At 48.9% G+C, this 18931-nt stretch overlaps 1 protein-coding gene across 2 annotated transcripts; it reads left to right on the top strand.

The window, feature by feature from the left end:
* The first annotated feature begins 609 nt into the window (after positions 1-609).
* LOC110359450 (tumor necrosis factor receptor superfamily member 9) lies at positions 610-17289 on the top strand. Of its 2 annotated transcripts, none has more exons than XM_065060376.1 (9): positions 610-797; positions 5462-5587; positions 6882-7017; positions 9846-9934; positions 11891-11954; positions 12917-13005; positions 13813-13925; positions 14475-14631; positions 16998-17289. In XM_065060376.1, the coding sequence occupies exons 1-9, from the start codon at positions 743-745 to the stop codon at positions 17138-17140; spliced, it is 972 nt and encodes a 323-aa protein (XP_064916448.1). In that variant the 5' UTR covers positions 610-742; the 3' UTR covers positions 17141-17289. The 2 variants fall into 2 exon arrangements, with proteins under 2 accessions (XP_064916448.1, XP_021144565.2); XM_021288890.2 differs by having other exon boundaries at positions 4958-5587.
* Positions 17290-18931: the final 1642 nt, after the last annotated feature.

Raw genomic sequence — 18931 nt, 5'->3', positions numbered from 1 at the left:
CACAGGCAGGAAAACTCAGCCTCAGGGCATGAACAGCAAGCAGGAGAACCACCAGATAACGCATGGAAAATGGGATGGGCCTTGCTAAACTTAACACCCTCACTTCAAACTCATCATAATCAGGATAATTGAGTTTGATGCCAATCACAACTTGATGCGTCAAGTTTAACACCTTCAGGGCAAGAAGGCGGGGGTTAAATGTTGATTGGGAAAGCTCTACGCTCACTAGAGGGTGAGTTTTGGTAATGGCATGGTTGGCGTCAGTTACAATGGGAGATGTTTTGAACTGGGGACCTCTCTGGGGTTGTTTTTCTTCTTGCAGGAAATCCTGGGTGTCTACAAAATGAAATCCTTTCGCCTGACGGGGTCACGGGGGGCTGGCCAGCAGCCAGGCACAGGGCTCCTGCGGCTCTGCCCGTTCCTCTCGACCAACCCGTCGCTTCCTCCAGGACGCTCGTCTCGCTTGTATTCCTGTACACCACAAGAAGAGGCTCAGGTTTGCTCTTCTGCCCAGCGTTCAGTTTGCACTATGCTTTGAGAAGGCCAGTAGTGTCTTAAGACTTGTTGCAGTCTCCGAATATAAAACCCCCCTTTGTTGGGGGGGAGGTTGATTTGACTGAGCCGCATGATCAGAGTCAGGTGACAATATTGGGCACAAAACTGGAGGAGAATAAACAGTTGGGTGGAGGAGATTAGCTGCTGATCTTGCCTCTTGACAAGCTGCGTTACTCCTCAAGGGAAAATGAGCGCCTGGCCCTCTCCTCTGCTTTGGAGCTTAACCACGGCGTGTTTAACAGGTAAGTCCTCCCGACGCGGCGTTTCTGAGCACGGACGTGGGTAAAACTGAAACGGGCTTGTGCAAGCGCTGGGCTCCACCGTGCTGGGGTGCTGCAGGGGGGCAGGGGAAGGCAGCGGAGGAAGTAAGTGTGGTAAGACAGGCAGTGTGGGAAGCGGGCTGAATGTGGTAAATACAGAAACCTGCTTTTACAAGGAAAATGTAAAAAGAAAGAGGAAAAATAGAGCTGTACTGCTCTGCCTGTTGAGGATTTGTAGTGGCCTCTGCACAGTTTTGTTGTAAACCCCAAGGGACAGGATAGCAGCACTTTCTTGGGGTGTTTTGCTAACTGGGTCTTGATACGAAAAAGTGCATGTATAACAATGCCTGAATGTTTTTGTAATCATGCCTCTATCTGCTCTTCGTTCTTCTCATCCTTTTGTACCGCTTACCTATCAAAAAAAAAGTCTGCATTCTTATAGTTCATGTTTTTGCTATGTGGTATCTGCAATGCTTGTTGCAATTCAGAACATAAAATAGTTTGGGTGGGAAGGGACCTTCAAAGCTCATCCAGTGCCACCCCTGCCATGAGCAGGGACATCTTCACCCAGCTCAGGTTGCTCAGAGCCCTGTCCAGCCTGGCCTGGGATGTCTCCAGGGATGGGGCATCCACCACCTCTCTGGGCAACCTGGGCCAGGGTTTCACCACCCTCAGTGTAAAACATTTCTTCCTCGTGTCTGGCTTGAATTTCCCCTCTTTTAGTTTAAAACCATCACCCCTTGACTTGTTGTAACAGGCCCTGCTGAAAAGTCTGTGTCCATCTTTCTTACAGGCTTCTTTTAAGTACTGAAAGGCCACTCTCATGAAATGAAACAATTTGGAGAAATGCTCCATTTCAGGAACCAATTATTCACCTGTTGAATTCACCAAAGATGATGGTTGTCTTCACCTGGTTCTGTAAATGACTTGGTTGTGTTTTGTTTGGCTGGAAGGGTTAGTTCTTCAGAAAGGCAGGCTGTGCGGTTGTGCAAGTCGGAGGGAAGCAAAAAATAAGGGGTTGTCCATCCTGTTTCTGCATTTTGTGAGTCCCGAGCAGGGTCTGTGTGCCTTGCAAGTCAGCAGGGCTGCCTCCATACATCAGGGAGAATTAGCTCTGCAATTAACAGTTCAGTAAACCTTCCCTGACATCCTCAAGGCTCCTGGAGTGAAACATCGGCTGAGGTGTCACACAAAGACCCATCCTTGGAGTGTCCCTGGAGATACTTCCTCTTGATTCACAGTGTCGCCCCCCAACAAAAGCCTCTAGAAAGCAAAATCACTGCTCCCTGGCATAGACAGTGTAAGTACAGGAGAGAAAATGGTCTGATGAAGCTAAAGTTTATTGTTTTTTTCACAGCTGTGATACTACAGCTGATAAAATCAAACGTCACCCATTTTTACCAGATGCTCAAAACTATTTCTTATTTTCTTCTCCTGAAGTTGTTTAAATGAATTTATGAAGTACTGGCTACAGAAGGCTATTGATGGCTACAAAGTTCTGCAAGCAACTCTTTAATGACTATTTTAGAAACATGTCACAAAAATATATTTTCCACTAAAAAAAATTCATCCTAATAGTACCACCATTTTATACCAGAACCAACCAAGAAATGAAAGCTTATGAAGAGGCAATATTTAACTAAATATATATATATATATATATATATTTTGTTTTAAAAAACAAATACAACAAAATTCATCCAGCTGTGTGCAGTCCAAGGTGTGTAAATCCACTGCAGTGTCTCTGGCTGGCAGAGCCGAGGAAATGTTGGGGACAGGCTGTTCTGGCAGGTTGGACTTTGACCCCAGTGCTCCTTCTGAGAGCTTTTCCCAGGAGAACTTGGTGGTGCCCTTGACTTACCACTAGTGTTTACTTTGAGACTGGTTTAATAAAAGCCGTGATTGACTCGGTTCATTGCCAAATGCGAGGGAAAAGAAGCAGGCTGACTTCAGCCCTTTGGGCAGGTGAGTCAGCCAAGGGGAATCGCATCTTCATCCTGGATGGAGGCCTGGCCAAGGTGTCCTCTGTGGGTACCGCAGAGCAGCTCTCTTTGCCTAGGTCCAGCACTGACCATCTTCAGGTCACTTGGATTTGGGCCTGGAGTAAACACATATGCCACAAAACAATCACTGTTAAATTCAGCATCTCTGTTTTGGGGTCTACAGCAAGAAAACATGGGCAGTGGCCCAGCCGTCTGGGTTCTCATCTGCTGCTCTACTCAATAGTTACAGAAAGATGGGTTTGCACTCCATGGAGGACAAAGCAGGCAGTGTGCAAGAGGAGGGACCACTCCCAATGGGAGCTCTCCATGTGATCCCAACTTTGTAAGGACTCTTTTATTCTATGTCCTGGTCTTGCTGTAGAAATTTAACTGGAGTTATTTATCAATGTGGTCTGTATATTGTTGTTCATACCATGGTGGTGCTAAGCACTGGTACCCGTGGACCCCGGCCTCATGTGGTGTAGCCCAAATAGAGAGAGAAATCAAAGGACAGGGCAGAACTGGGCTTAGGAAAAAGCCTGCAGGGACCTGTGGGTGTGCAGGGACCTGGTACCTATGCTGTCACCACCCAAACATGTGGTCCCTCCAAGCCTCCAGCTTCGCATCCTCTTTGTGTCCTTTCTCATCCACATCTTGCCATTGGCTGTGCTCTTTGGGCTCCTTGAAACCCATAAAGCAGTTTCTTTAAATAGTCCTTTTATTTTCTGTGCCAGTGGCCACCTGATTCATCAGGCTCTCTTGCTGTGCCGGCTTAGCAGATCTGTGCTGGTTTTGAGAATGTAAACAGCATGTTACCAGCCGCAGTCGCATCCTGATGCTGTATGAAGCTGGATGTGTCCAGAAGGTCTGGTTATTTCAGAGTAAGTCCCTGACCCAAACCCATGTGACATTCGTTGTGGCAGGAGCTGGCTATTTTGGTTTTGCTTTGCTTCATCTAGCGCAGGGCAATGAAGATGCTGAAGGGAGTGGAGCATCTCCCGTGTGAGGAAAGGCTGAGGGAGCTGGGGCTCTGGAGCTTGGAGAAGAGGAGACTGAGGGGTGACCTCATTAATGTTTACAGATATATAATGGGTGAGCGTCACGAGGATGGAGCCAGGCTCTTCTCGGTGACAACCAATGATAGGACAAGGGGTAATGGGTTCAAACTGGAACACAAAAGGTTCCGCTTAGGTATGAGAAGAAGCTGCTTCTCAGTGAGGGTGACAGAACACTGGAACAGGCTGCCCAGGGGGTTGTGGAGTCTCCTTCTCTGCAGACATTCCAACCCACCTGGACACCTTCCTGTGTAACCTCATCTGGGTGTTCCTGCTCCAAAGGGGGATTGGACTGGATGAGCTTTCGAGGTCCCTTCCCATCCCTGACATTCCGTGATTCTGTGTACCACATGGATAAATTTAAAGCAACTTGCTGCTTTTCATGTTTAGTTTTATGGGTTTCTCCTCTGTTTGGAGACTGGAAGCCATCCCCCGTGGCTGTGTGCTGAGAGCGGCTTTCACCAGCAGACAGCACTTCAGTCGGCTCTGTGCTACAGCAAAATAACGTGAACTGCAGTAACACCCCTTTTCTCTGAAGATTACAGCTGTCACCCCTACCATGGGGGATTTCAGAATCAAAGCAAGTCTTGGCCTATGGGTTCCCTTCTGGTTATTGGATGTCTCTCCAGAACAGCTTTGGAAAAACAAAAAAATCCCAAACCCATGACTTTTCTTTACTGATCACTTTAACAGGAATTGGATAAAACAGCCACCTACTTGACAAGCATCTTAAATCAGATTCTCATGGGATCTCAGGGTAAACCGCCTTGAGCTGCTGCTAACAACCAGGTGTTGCAGGCAACTCTCTCACCCTTTTATCTGGGAGAGTCAGACCTCCTGGACATTGGCATCAGTGAGCTGTGGATTCATGGAGTTTCTAATTTATTTCCTTGATAAGTCTCTCATGTGCCTGGGATGCTCAGATGCTGCTCGTGCTGTTTGCCTCCTTCCTTCTGTATTGCTCTGTCGTGGACCACAGCAAAAGGGAGTTTTGGGCACAGAGCAAGGATACACAGGTTAAACAGTGGGTAAAGACCTAATGGGAAGCCTCCTTTAAAGGGAGAACAATAATTTGAACCACTAATTATGTTTTTTCTTCTCTTAGGTATTGCTTTAGGCCAGACAACTGTCACCCAAGTCCCCATTGCATCAACCCCAGCGCCTCCCAGTGCAACCACCCCCCAGGTCCCCATTGCATCAACCCCAGCGCCTCCCAGTGCAACCACCCCCCAGGTTCCCATTGCATCAACCCCAGCGCCTCCCAGTGCAACCACCCCCCAGGTCCCCATTGCATCAACCCCAGCGCCTCCCAGTGCAACCACCCCCCAGGTCCCCATTGCATCAACCTCAGCGCCTCCCAGTGCAACCACCCTTGTGGCGTCTGCTTCTCCACCCGCCTCTGCAACGCTCTCGGCTGGAGAAGCATCAACCACTGCAGACCTTGGCGCATCCACGACAGCAACGTCTGCCAATCCCAGCACAAAAATGCCTGCTCAGACTTTGCCTGCCACCACCGATGTGACCATCCTCACATCTGGCAGCGCAGCCACCTCACCAGCATCTACAGGACCGATGGCCGCATCCACCACCACCTCGGTGTCCCCTCCAGGTGTGACGACATCTCCTGGGGTCCCATCAGCAGGTCCGTTCCTCACCACGGCCAGGCCCTCGAACTGCAGTGCAGTGAACGTGACCGCCTGTGCCCGCTGCTCCCCGGGGACGTTTCCCAGCGCAGGTAAGAGCCCTGCTCACCCCAGCTCTCCCATCAGGTGCAAAAGTGACTTTCCAAGGGTGGTGAAACTGGCACATGTTCTGCTGTTGGAGGCTTGGACAGGCAGCAGGAGTGACAGTTCATTCATTGCACCTTTCTGAAGTTAAAAATTCAGCCTTTGCTGGCTTTGTGCTGTTCTTTGGTCTTCCCAAAGCTTCCCAGTAGCATGAAGAAGCAGTAGGGTTGTGGCTGTAAAGCGTAACACAAGTGCGACCTGATTTTTTGGCAGGAGGATGTTGTTTTGAGGTACAGTGCCAGCTATCTGTCTCAAACGTTTGAAAGAGAATCTTGGCTAAGAAACAGCCTTTTCACTTGAGCTTAAGAAACCACCTGATCAACCTCTATCGTGGTTAGGAGTGCATGATATTACTTTTTTTAGAGGTTATTTATGTTGTAATGTGGTTGGTTGTTTGGTTGTTTGTTGTAATGTGGTTGGTTGTTTTTTTTTTTTTTAAACCGCCACCCCACCCTGAAAAATATCCCAAATAAAACGTCCCTAAAATAGAAGCCATGTACTTTTTGCTTTCCTCCCCCATTGCAGGGCACTTTTTAAGAATAATGATGTTTCAGGGTAAATCTGCAGAAGACAGGAGGTGATTCCCACCACCCTGTGTGCAGATCTTCATCCACGGCATCTCCTCATCATGCCTGAGCTTGGTTGCTGCAGCACCAAGAGCTGGTTCCTTCAGGTGGTGGGACAGCAGGTCTGATGGCTGCAGGTCTGATGGCTGCAGCTCCAGCAAATCCCACCCAGTTACTCTGTGTAGCTCGGGTCTGTTTTGTGGAGCACAGAGGGTGAGAGCTTGTGCCTGGGGGGAACGCCGTGGTACCTGTGCTTGAAAAGCTGTTGCTGCTTAAGGCCGATCCTCTGCTCTGGGGTTTTACTCTTCAGTTCTGCTTCCCACAAGCTTAAGTTATCAGGAAATGAAAGGAGTATGTTTTCTGGGGGTTTTGTTTTTGTGTTGGTGAGAAAAAAAGGAAAACCCTCCCGGCTGCTCAGATTAAGAGACTAAAAAGCAGAAATCCACGTTGAATAGACTTGAGACCTTAGATCATCTTATGGCCATTCTTCTGCTTAACAATAATGCACAGCAGCATAATTTGTGTTAATATTACATTTATCCACCCCCTAGGATCCTCTTGCTGGAGCGGTTGCATCCCAACACTACTTCACTCATTGCAGTGACCTGTCCTGATGAGCAAAGCGGTTTAAGTCCAGTCTCCCGGTCCTGATCCTGACCTTTTTGTTCTGATTTAGGCACCTGGAGCTGCTCGTGCTGTGCGGGAGGCTCGTGCACCGACCCCGCTGCCTGCACCCCCTGCCCGCTGGGCCAGTACCAGCCCCAGAGTGGGCAACCGTCGTGTCTGCCCTGTCCGCAGGGCCGTTATGCCAAGTAAGTGGCCAAGCCCCAGTGTGATGGATGTTCTCCCTCGAAACACTTCCCAGCCAGCAGAATCCCCTCCCTTGGGCTTAAGGGAAAAGTGCTGCTGGGGTGGTTTCTCGGTGGGAAGCACACGGGGTTTTGCTGCCCCAGCACCCACCCGTGGTGCAGGACACTCAGCAGAGGCAGCGAGAGGCCACGTGCTCCCCAGCTCCTCGCAAGGCTTTGCAGCAAACTGGGGCAGGGAGCTCATTCTCTGCAAAGCTGAAATAACTATGTGCATGCCAAACTAACAACAGACAGTCCAAACGCTGGAGAAGGGCCCGGGGTGCCTTTGGTCTGCGCTTTGAACGAGGTCCCTGTAGGGCAGGTGTGAGGGGTGCAGCTCTTCAGCGCTGCTGAACTTCCCAGCAGGAAACCCCACAGCTTGTGCCGAGGGCTCCCAGCAGCCGGCTCCAGCTCTCTGCAGGCTGCCCTTTTCTTTTTCCATGGCCTTTTGTATGTACTAGGAGATCACATGGCTTTTTGGGGTGGGGGGACTCTTGGGAGTGAAGCGGGGTTCATCTCCTTGGCTTTCCTCTGGACACCTGTGGCCAACTGGCTTCGTCTCTGTCATTTGCCCAATCACTTTCTCAATCTCTATTTTATTGCCTCCAAGGGATCTCATTGCATTTAAGTTGCTGGCAACCAAAGCAACATCCTTAGCTGGTGGAGTGTGGAAGAGCTATTGAGACATACCAGCCAGAAGCCCAGACTTGTCACCTGGCTGCCTCATCCCAGAGGCATCGAGCACGTGTCCTCTGGCTGTGGGGACACGCACGTGTCGCTCTCACCATTGCCCATCGGGTTTTCCCTTGGTGTATCTGATGTGTTCTGCAAGTTTTGTCCCTTGGGTCCTGGAATATTGGGTCTCTGGAATATTGTGTCCAGTTCTGGGCCCCTCAGTTCCAGAAGGACAGGGAACTGCTGGAGAGGGTCCAGCGTAGGGCAACAAAGATGATTAAGGGAGTGGAGCATCTCCCTTATGAAGAAAGGCTGAGGGAGCTGGGGCTCTTTAGTTTGGAGAAGAGGAGACTAAGGGGGGACCTCATTAATGTTTATAAATATATAAAGGGTGAGTGCCATGAGGATGGAGCCAGGCTCTTCTCGGTGGCAAACAATGATAGGACAAGGGGTAATGGGATCAAGCTGGAACACAAGAGGTTCCGCTTAAATTTGAGAAGAAACTTCTTCTCAGTGAGGGTAACAGACACTGGAACAGGCTGCCCAGGGGGGTTGTGGAGTCTCCTTCTCTGGAGACATTCAAAACCCGCCTGGACATGCTCCTGTGCGACCTCACCTAGGCATTCCTGCTCCAGCAGGGGGATTGGACTAGATGATCTTTTGAGGTCCCTTGCAATCCCAAACATACTGCGATACTGTGTCTGCGGGGACAGGACAGGTGACAACAGCTTCCTGGGGCTGTGTCCCCACAGAGTGGCTCCATTTGGCTCAGCCCTGGCAAGAGACAAGAGGGGACAAAACCTGGACACAGGGAAGGGTGACTGGACCACGCAGGTTGTTTGCAGCAGCCCCTGGGTTTGAAGCCCCCAGCTCGCTACTCCAGCTCCCTCCTTGCTGTTTGTGTTGCCCTGCCTTATCTCCCCAAAAAGCACTTAAAAAAACCAATCAGGATCAGTCCCCGGGGCAGCACACAAATATTCCTATTGGGATGTGAGAGAGGACAGCGCAGAACTGGGGACCAGAAAGGGTCAGTAGAAAGCAATGGCATTCCACGTGCTGGAGTGGGGACCAGAAGATGAGGAGATGTGGGGAAGCGGAGAGATGGACCAGAAGATGAGGAGATGTGGGGAAGCGGAGAGATGGACCAGAAGATGAGGAGATGTGGGGAAGCAGAGAAGGGGACCAGAAGATGGGGAGATGCGGGGTAGTGGAGGGAGCAGCGTATTCATGGCCATCTCTGTGGCAGCTGCTTAGGCCTCAGGGCTCCGATGGGACCATTTAACATTTTTGTGGCATTTGGAGAATCCAGGCTCCCCCGAGGTTTGAGCGGCTCTGGCTGGCACAGCCCCTGCATTGCTTTGTTTTCAGCAAAGCATTTGTGATGTTTCCAATTGATTTTAAGGTTTTTTTCCACAAACCTTGCTCAGCCCTGGGGTTTCAGGAGAAATTAAAGAGCATGTCCTTGTTTTCCTCCAGAGCTTCTCCTCCTGTGTCAGCAGATTCTTACACCCACATGCTTGTTGTGGGGGATTTGGCTCTGTTGGCGATGAATGCAATTGCTTTCCTTTTCCTCTGCCTTTCCCTCCTCCTCCTGCTCCCGGAGGTCTAACATATTACATCCCCTTTTCCACAGTCCCTGTTATTTAAGGTCAGGACTCACACACCAGTGCCTGTGGTTTAGCCTCTTTTTTCAGCTCCTGAGTGACCTGAGTTTTCAACACTAGAGCAGCTCCTTTTAAAGCTGCTGATGGATGGTGAACACCGAGCACCTTTCCAATTCAATTCAAGCGTGGATTTGAGAGCCTGACTTTAAACCAAGCCTGGCTACAACATATTTTTCAAGACCTAGAGTTCAGACTCAGAAAGCTAACCCTTTCCATGCAGCCCGCAAGCACAGGGAATCTCTGATGTTAATAATATAGAAAAAGCTTCATTTTTTCAGCGGACCTTGGACATTCAGGAGAGTTCACATTTTTGTTCTGCCTGAACTCCATTATGTTTTAATCATGCTATTTCTAGGCTTGTTAGTGAAAAAAAGAGCTGTGCTCTGCTTTCTCCTCTTCAAGTGCGGGGAGGCTGGGTGACATAAACCAGCTTTGGCCCCTCTTTTCTCCCAGCATCACCAGGAGCACCACCTGCATCCCCTGCCCGCCCGGCCATTTCGCTAATGAATCCGGGGCTGCAGCCTGCAGAGCGTGTCAGAAAGGTAAGCCTTTGATTTCTGTTCAACCCAAATGCATTTTCATCAGGCCACATCGTGCTTTTCTTCTTATTTTATTTTCCCCTCATGGCCAGATGCAATTACCAGGTCACTTAGAAGCACGGAAGAGTAAACAGGTTGTTTTGTTCAGGCTAAAAATAGAACAGCAGATCTCTTCCCATTCTGCTATTGACATGTTTATTAAAATGAAAAGATTAGATTTCAGAGTCGTGCTCGTGTTTGCAACAAGTTAATGCTAACAAATACTGCAATTAAAGCCTTTTCCAGAAAGTTAGGAAAGGTTTATGAAATTCAGTTATAGCACAAGGTGCGGGGGAGGTGTTAGGAAAATAAGGTGTTCCCCTATTTTTAATGGCAAAAATGAGTCTAAACCATCTTTGTGTTCCATTAGGCAATCTTCTGCAGTCTGAGTATTAAGTGTAATACTGTCCTTATTCCCCAGACATTAAAAACTGGGTTTTCAGTGAAATCCTTTGCACCTGGCTAATGCAACATGAGCCTGGTACAACGCGCCCACAGACAGTGTAACATGTTCAAAACAGACTAGCACTTGCTTGTGCAAAAAGCTTATTAGCACGTGCAATGCAGCAGCTGTGCTGTACACAAATTAAGTGCTCATCATATGTGCACAACTGTTCTTTTGAAAATCCGCCCACCAAACTGTTTGGCTGCTACCTACCTAAATCTTGGCTGTCACTTGCTGTTTGGGAGGAAAAAAGTCAAAGTGGTGACAACGCTGTGGTATGTCCCTCTCTTTATGCGGCAAATCTGAACTCTGTAGACCACAGAGGAGTCCGTGGGGGTGGCCCCTAGATCATGCAGTTATAAATGTAGAAAGTTCCTTGTTCCTCGCAGGGGGAGGGAGGTGGTTTGGTTTCCCCCCTGCTCTGCTGCAGCAGCTGCTGCTTGCTGCAGATCTGGGCTGGTCTGAGGGGCCCAAGGCAGATCTCACCCGCACCCCTTCCAGCTCTCCTCTGAACACAGGCACCTTGGTTCTGTCCCATGTGGACCCACGGCGGTGACCACTGTTGTGCACCATCAGGAACCTTCCCAAAAACACATGAGCTCGCCAGTGCTGTTCTGCTGTCTTTAGATGTTCCCATTCCCCAGGGAGGTGTCACAGCCCCAAGCCTGTCTCTATTCAAGAAGAGACTGGACAACACCTGCAGATACATGGTGTGAATTTTGGGGTTGTCATCTGCAGGGACAGGAGTTGGACTTAGAAGGACTTAGATCCTTGTGGGTCCCTTCCAACTCAGGATATTCTACGATTCTATGATTGGCATGGCAGGGACTCACGAGCCAGCTCCCCCCCTCCCCACACCATGGGCATCTCAGGGCATTTAGCTCCTTTTTGGACTTTGGGGAAGGGTCTTGGTGTGTCCTTCTGCCCTTTGTGGTCCTGGTGGTGCAGGGAGGGAGGGCAAGCAGCAGGTTGCTGAGCGGAGCCGACCCGGTTGGCGGATCTTGCGTCCTCCCCTTCTTGGGGAAGGAGATGCACCCCAGACTTCCAGGGGTGGGGGAACTCCCGGAGGGGCTGGGGTGACCAGAGGGGTTTCCCTCAGCTGGAGTCCTGCTCCAGCTGGATAAGCCAGGAGTCAGCACTGGGATCAGTCATTTCGGCTTCATTCCAGTTCAACCTGTTGTGCTGGGAAGGTTGGCAGGTCTCTCTGTCTACCTGGTTGGGTTTTGGGATGCAAGTGACACCAGGGAAACCTGCCCGAGCCCCCAGGCTTCCCTCAGCATGGCAGAGGTCTTTAGGAGATTCTTATTGCTCTTTCAGGGCTTTTGACAAATGGAAAACCAAACATCCCATGCAATGCCACCTGAAGAGTGTTGTGGGGAGTTGATTGGATTGCTTATTAAAATGGAGACGAATGAATATGCAAGAATATGGGGCAGTGATGGTAGATCCTGAAGCCTTATTCTTCTCTTTTTCAGGCTATTTTAGCTCCAAGCAAAATGCATCTTTTTGTCTGCCTTGCCTGCCTGGATCATTCTGCAAGTAAGAAGTCTACATGTGACGCTGGCTGTTAGGGAGGGATGGTTTTCTTTTAGCCACTGAGCCAGAAGACCCAATGTAGTGGCCAAAGGCAAGTGACCTGCCAGTTCAGCTGTAGGGACACTGGTGCTGAGCCCTGGTGAGAGGGGGATGGTGCGATGGAGGGGGAGAATGCTGGCTGGATGTGGAGGTACCCACTGAGCGTCTCATGTCCTTGTGTCCTCTACCAAACTGGGTTTGGCAGATTTAAACTGAGCTGATGGTTTGTTCATCCCAAGTTGGGATGAACAGAGGCTGGTAGCTGAACTGCCCCTGTTGTGCTGTCACGTTTGGGGTAGGAGAGGGGGCCTGGGAGAGGTGCTGGTGGGGAACTTCGTGATGGGCTGCACGCCCTGCCGAGTAGGGATGCCTGCAGGAATGCTGCAGAGTTTATATCCAAAGAGAATTGGCATGTGAGTACTTAGCTTCCATCTGACCTTGCATGTCCTTATAGGAGTTGGACTCAATGATCCTTATGGATCCCTTCCAACTCAGGACATTCTGTGATTCTACACAGCAGAATGCTGAAATTTGATTAAATTGCCCAAAGACCAGATCCAGGGCTTACCTGGCTGCCTCTCCAGCCTCTCTCCCAACTCCCATCAGCACCCCTGGACCAATTCTAGCCAAGTTTGCTAAGCAATAGTGACTTCTGGGATAGCAAGTTTCTACAAGTTTCATGCAAATAAGCAACCAGAGAGAGGACAGAAATGCCATCATGTGCCCAGCCCTAATTAGACATGGGAGAAACCACACTGGAGAGGGACACCGTAAATGCCCACAAAATGGCAAAAGCTCAGTTCCTGGTAGACCCTGGAGACTTCACCCTGTGGATATGTAAGAGAGCTGGCTTTGGCGGGCTGGTCTGACCTGGAAGTGCTCATCCTGCAGCGTTGTCTGTCTGTCTGTCTGTCTCCTCTCCCCAGCACCACCAGCTGCCCGGGGTGTCTGCCTTGTCCTGGTGGGCACGAGGCTCTTCAGGAGGCGTCGGAGGAGTGTTCGCCTTGCTCACCAGGTAACTTCTTCAAAGGATGGTTTGGGGCTGGGAACATACAGTTTCAGTATCAGAAGGAATGATTTCTTCCTGAGACTCATCTCCTTTGCCCCAGTGGACCCTGGGGACAGAGGGTGGCCAAGGCTGGGAAGCAGCAGTGGCCAAGGGGACAGGCAGTGATAGGAGCTGAGGAGATGACTCCACTCTTCATGTCACTGTCTTAAATAACATCAAACCACAGCAGGTGAGTCGGTGGGAGGACAGAACCCTCCAGCCACCCCCATGACCATGGATGGCGAGTCTCCTCAGAGACAGCACCGGGGATTGCTTGTAGCCAAGCTGTGTTTTAAACATGAAGAAAAGCATTTACCGCTTTGAGACCCTGGGCTTCTGTGACCTGTGATTCCCACAAAGCTTAGGAAACTGAGCTGGGCTTTAAACTTTGCTCAGCAAGTTTCAAACAGCTGGAAAAGGTGTTTGAATCCAGAATTAGAGAGGATGAAACACTGCTGACCTCCAGCTCTATCCTTCCCTCTGCTTTAAAGCCAGAGCTCACTACTAAACCCATCTCCTGCTGTGCTCCTACTCATGCTTTGTTTGCCCGGATCTAACCCTAGATATCCTTTAGTCCCTCTGTCCCTGTTTGTTCTCTGTCCTGCCGCTTTGCCACCGAGCAAGGAGCAAAGTCCAGGCTCAGCTTTTGTTATGCACATGAAGTATTTAATGGTCTTCTCCTTGTGGCTTTGAAAGCTGAATCATCTATATGCCATTGCAAAGGCTCTAAGGTCTAGGCCCAGATCTTAATTTTGTGCTTATTTGCTATTTTAGGTATGTTCAAAGGTCCCAGCGACAACAAATGCAAGCTCTGCAGGACAGGAGAATACCAGTTACAGTGGGGCAAGGAGAGCTGTGACCTGTGCCCGGAAAATCACTACTGCCCTGTGAGTCTGTCAGCTGCTGTGACAGCCTGGATTAACAATTATACCTGTCCCGTGACAAGCTAAATACACTTCAGTTAACACCATTTTTATCTGAGCCTCTTTCCTTTTCTTAAATGTGGACAAAGCCCTGATAGGGGGAGATGGTTAAATGACAGCAGGAGTCTGGCTTTGTACCACTCTTGGAGCTGCCCCGTCTCATTGGGCTGTCATGGGGGTCAGAGGATGGTATATCCATTAATGAGGGGGCTTAATCCTACAATCATGGTATAGTTTAGGTTGAAACGGACTTCAAAGGTCATCTAGTCCAGCCTGCAATGAGCAGGGACATCTTCAACCAGATCAGGTTGTATAATGACAACTTCTGCTCTTTACCCAGTCTGAGTAACACTATGGGGACAGACAGGCTGAACTGAATGACGGCAGGTTCATTTCTTGGTTATTTTACTCCTGTTTTTTCAATACTAAAGTGTCACCTCCCTTCACGCGAGTTACCTTCTACAGTGTTCTCTGTTTGCTGGTGCTGAGCGAGTTGTTTTTTCTCTCGGGCAGAGCCCAGATGTGAAGCCGGTCAAGTGTCCCGCTGATGCCTTCTGCCCCGCGGGCAGCACAGAGCCGGCGTTCTGCATGGAGATCTTTCTGTACAAGGCTGGAAACTCCTGCCAGCTCACCCCCCTGACCGTCATTCTCCTGGCTGTCATCTCAGCAGGTACGTGTCCGTCTTCTGTGTCCCCTGGTGAAACTACACACCTCTCTGCAGCTGGGTGCCTTCATGGGATGCCAACAGTGTTGTCTGGATGGTGTATTTTATGTTTCTGGAAAGCTATATTTCTAATAAAGGTCTTTCTCCTTCAATGCAGCTGATAGTCCTTTCCCCATTTGTGAGTAGGGATATGAGTGTATTTGCTCAAAGGAAGGCCAGCATCATGCAGAATGTCATTTGTCCTTGGGAAGCAGGTGTGTGTATGGGCCCTAAACCAGGAATAGTAGGAAAAAGGACAATTTCCATTTGGTATGAGACTTCAAGTTTCTTCAAAGCTTTCCTCCTGTAACTGTTGCTGCAGCATCTGGCAGGCTGGGTGCTGTCAGCTTGAGCAGTGTCGGTTGTATTGATGGTGTAGTGCACCTTGTAACCAACAGAATGAAAGACATCCCAGCACCCAGTGGTAGGTGCCCCATCCCTGGAGACATTCAAGGCCAGGCTGGATATGGCTCACAGCCTGATCTGGGTGAAGATGTCCCTGCTCATTGCATGCTGGACTAGATGAGCTTTGAAGGTCCCTTCCAACCCAAACTCTTCTATGGTTCTATAACCTACTGAGTATGTGGAGCATCCTTTATCCCAGATGCCACCTGCCATAATTAGCTCATTAGGGCAAGCCAATGGATAGATGAGCTTTTCCACCTGGAAGCTACACCATGAATATTCACTCCAAAACAATGACTATGCAGTTGTACACAGTTTTAGCAAAGAGAAAAATAAGAGATGTGTAGGTTTTAATCAAAGTTTGGGGGAGGTTTAATCAAAGACAATGGTTACTATGAAAATGAGCAACTCTTACTGCTCTGGATTGCAAAAAGGGCAGCAGAACCAGCTGGGCAGAAGGGTGTTTGAGCTGCAACTCATCTGTTCTGTTCATCTGCACAGGCAGATGAACAGAACTGCCCTTGTAAGTGGCATTTATGCTACCACTTCTCTTGGCATGAGCTTTTCATCGCTATGGCTTGAAGATGACCTGTCATCTTCAAGTCATCAGAGGATAAGGAATTAAGGCCCCATAGCCATGGGTTTCTGTGTTTATAGCTCAACAGATATGAGGCTCCTGAAGACCCATTCTCCAGTCTAGCTTGCTGCTGTTAAAAGATGGGGGGAGATAAACCAGATGTGTTATTCCCTGCAGCAAATGAGAGAGCAAAGCTGCTTCTCCAACAACAAAACTGGGGTGGTTGTTCTCATCAAGCTCCTCTCTTGGCACCTGAGGAGAGGACTCCATGGATCCAGGAGAAGGGGACAGCAGGGGCTGGAGCAGCTGCAGCTCCAGCAGCGGCTGACTGATCTTCTCCAGAGATCTGAAACGTCCTGGTGGGAGCAGACACGGGTTGTTCTCACAAACTGTGCCTTGGAGCTGCCTGAAAGCTCCTCCACTGGCCCCATCCCTCGTGCCAGGCTGTAGTCCAAAAACCTGCCAACACAGATGCCATCTGAAGCAAGTATTAATTAGAGAAAAGTGGATTAAAATGAAGTGTATGAAAAGCTTGTCCACCTCGAGACAACAGCCCATTAACGAGTGTTTCTTTCGATAAACAAGTCTGAGGGTCACAGAGCAGCATTCCCGAGTGAAGTCCTGACTGTGGCAGCTCCCTCAGAAAAGGGGTGAAAGAACGAGCCCCCCCAGGAACCTGCCCATGTTTCACGGCTGGTCTCACAGGTCAATTGTTCACCATGAGACTGTCTGCTCACCCAGCCTAAATTTGGATATATTTGTCTGGCCATGTTGCATCACAGCGACAGATTTGTGCTCTTCTGTTCAGATGAATTTTTCCCCGATTATGCTTCTGCCAGAAACAAACAAACAGAATGTCGCGGGACTTGATATTCACCAATTATTTCCATGTCTATGCCCAACCTAGAAGTAATTTTTCCTGACAGTCCTGATCTCAGTCTAGACTCAAAGTTAATGTAGGTCAGTTACTTTTTGTGCTTCAGCATAAGGGCTGCACAGAGTAACTCGTTTCTCAACAAGATCCTTTGGTGGGATCTACAATGGGTAAGATGCAAATTAGAAAATAATAGTTCTACAGTGCAGAAAGTAAAGGGGACTATGAAAGCAAGTTACTGAATTATTTCACCAAACCCTGCTGGTATCCTCCGCAACTTCCAAAGTAAAGCTGAAATGCTGAAGTTGAGTATTTATTATTATAGTCAGCCAGGCCTTTTTTTTTGTGCAGAATATGTAGGAGAAAATAAAACCCCTTAATTTACCAGAAAAGACTATTTGAGTGAGAAACCCAGAGCAAATGCCACCTGACCCTTTACCTTCCATCTGAAAATAACTACCATTCCTTGCCTTCCAGGTGCAATCCTTGCTCTCTTTCTAATAATTCTGAGAAGAAGGCAAGAATACAGCAAGAAATCCTTACTGCTCCCCCGAGGCTCAGGACGGCACACAACTTATGGGGGGACGGAGCACACAGAACCCGTCTATGCGGGCTGGTAGCGTGGGACGTGCTGCCTGCAAACAGCCGCTTCTCTTTTTCCTGGGGCAATACGGATGTGTCCGTATGGGGAAAGTGTTTAACAATGCCCAAGCTATTTCTGTACAGCTAAAAGAAATACTGAGAAATAAAACTCACTTTTTGAGTTGTGGCTGCTTGTGCTAATCGACCCAACTGCCCGCTGTACTAAACCGAATTGATGGGAAAACTCTCCTCTTGCAATTCCTGGCTTCATCCGCAAATAAATACTTTTCTCATTTCCTTAGGAAAGAAAAAAAACAGCAAACAATTACATGTGTCTCTCTCCTGTCAGCTGAACAAACTGAGTGAGGATCAACTGCTCCAGTTATTGAGGCTCCTGTGATACAAAGATCACACCCACCTGAGCAGGAACTCACACAAATATGCTTCCTTTTAAGAATATGCAATTTAGTTAATTTTTTACCATTCTCAAAATTTTACCATTACCTTAAGCAAGAGTAAGTCAAGGAAAGGGAGCCCAGAGCTTTTCCCTTCCTCTCAGCTGTGGGAAAACACACGCAACTAAAATAATGGTTGATTCCTCGATGAAAATATCCCTTTTGTTTCCTGCTTCATATGAGCTATGAAAGCTACTCAGACCTTCCAGCAAACCTCACAGGAAGCGAGCAGGGCCTGTTGTGATAGGACAAGGGCTAACGGTTTTAAACTAAAAGTGGGTGGATTCAGGTTAGACATGAGGAAGAAATGTTTTACACTCAGGGTGGTGAAACCCTGGCCCAGGTTGCCCAGAGAGGTGGTGGATGAACCATCCCTGGAGACATCCCAGGCCAGGCTGGACGGGGCTCTGAGCAACCTGATCTGGGTGAAGATGTCCCTGCTCATGGCAGGGGTGGCACTGGATGAGCTTTGAAGGTCCCTTCCCACCCAAACTGTTCTATGATTCTATGAATTGTTTCCCCACCAAGCACATCAGTAAGACACAAAAATGTGGCAATCCTCCGGAGCCAAACGGAGCAGCGAGCTGTGGCCGTGGAAGACATCTCACCCATTTCTGCATGCCTGAGAGATGTGACACTACTAGACCCATTCCTTAAACCATTCCCCATGCCAAGTTCTTGCCCTGATCACTGACACTTGATTCACTCCCCCCACCCACCTGTTTTCCCTCTGCAGAGCTGCGACATCTCCAAGCTGCCTCCTCTGCAGCTGTTCCCATTTAACCATCAGGTTAAACTGACATAATTTGTGTTCCACAAAAGGATGATTTCAAATAGTGTAGGTGTTTGAGTGGCTGGTTAAGGCTTCTCTTTTTAAAGCTGTTGTTTGGTATATTTTCCATAGTGTGGTGTTTCTTACTGGTGATGCTCAGCTTTCTGCATGTGGTCCTCATTGCCATTTGAGGTCTCATCAGGCTCTCAGAAACGCCCATTGACTGTAATGGAGCTTCAACTGCTCCATAAATCAGTACATGGGCTCTCTTAAACCTTCCCACCTTGCTGCCTCCAGTCTTCTACAGCAAAATTCATGCACATAGTAGAATCATAGAATCATTTAGGTTGGAAGAGACCCCCCCCCGACAAGATCATCAAGTCCAACCATAAGCTAACTCTAGCACTATACCATGTCCCTAAGAACCTTTCTGTGTAAACCCAGACAGACCCCCAGACAGACCCTTTGTCACAGCGCCGTGCTTCACCAGCTCTATAAGCACTAGTAAAAATAGTATCTATCTACTATTAAAATGTTAATTGAATGTGCACTGCAAGGGAAGCAGGTGCTACTCCTCATGTTTGTGTTCTCGCTGGGCTGGT

The sequence above is a fragment of the Columba livia genome, chromosome 4 (assembly GCF_036013475.1).
Source record: "Columba livia isolate bColLiv1 breed racing homer chromosome 4, bColLiv1.pat.W.v2, whole genome shotgun sequence".
In the NCBI taxonomy this organism is placed as follows: Eukaryota; Metazoa; Chordata; class Aves; order Columbiformes; family Columbidae; genus Columba; species Columba livia.
The sequence above is the reverse complement of the archived record's forward strand: the minus strand, read 5'-3'. Positions and strand labels throughout refer to the sequence as shown.

What these genes read in the sequence shown, in the direction of transcription:
- LOC110359450 (XM_021288890.2), top strand. Translation starts at nt 743, where the DNA reads ATGAGCGCCTGGCCCTCTCCTCTGCTTTGGAGCTTAACCACGGCGTGT. An exon ending in CGGAAAATCACTACTGCCCT is followed by an intron (nt 13,926 to 14,474) that starts GTGAGTCTGTCA and finishes TCTCTCGGGCAG; the next exon opens with AGCCCAGATGTGAAGCCGGT. An exon ending in CCTGGCTGTCATCTCAGCAG is followed by an intron (nt 14,632 to 16,997) that starts GTACGTGTCCGT and finishes CTTGCCTTCCAG; the next exon opens with GTGCAATCCTTGCTCTCTTT.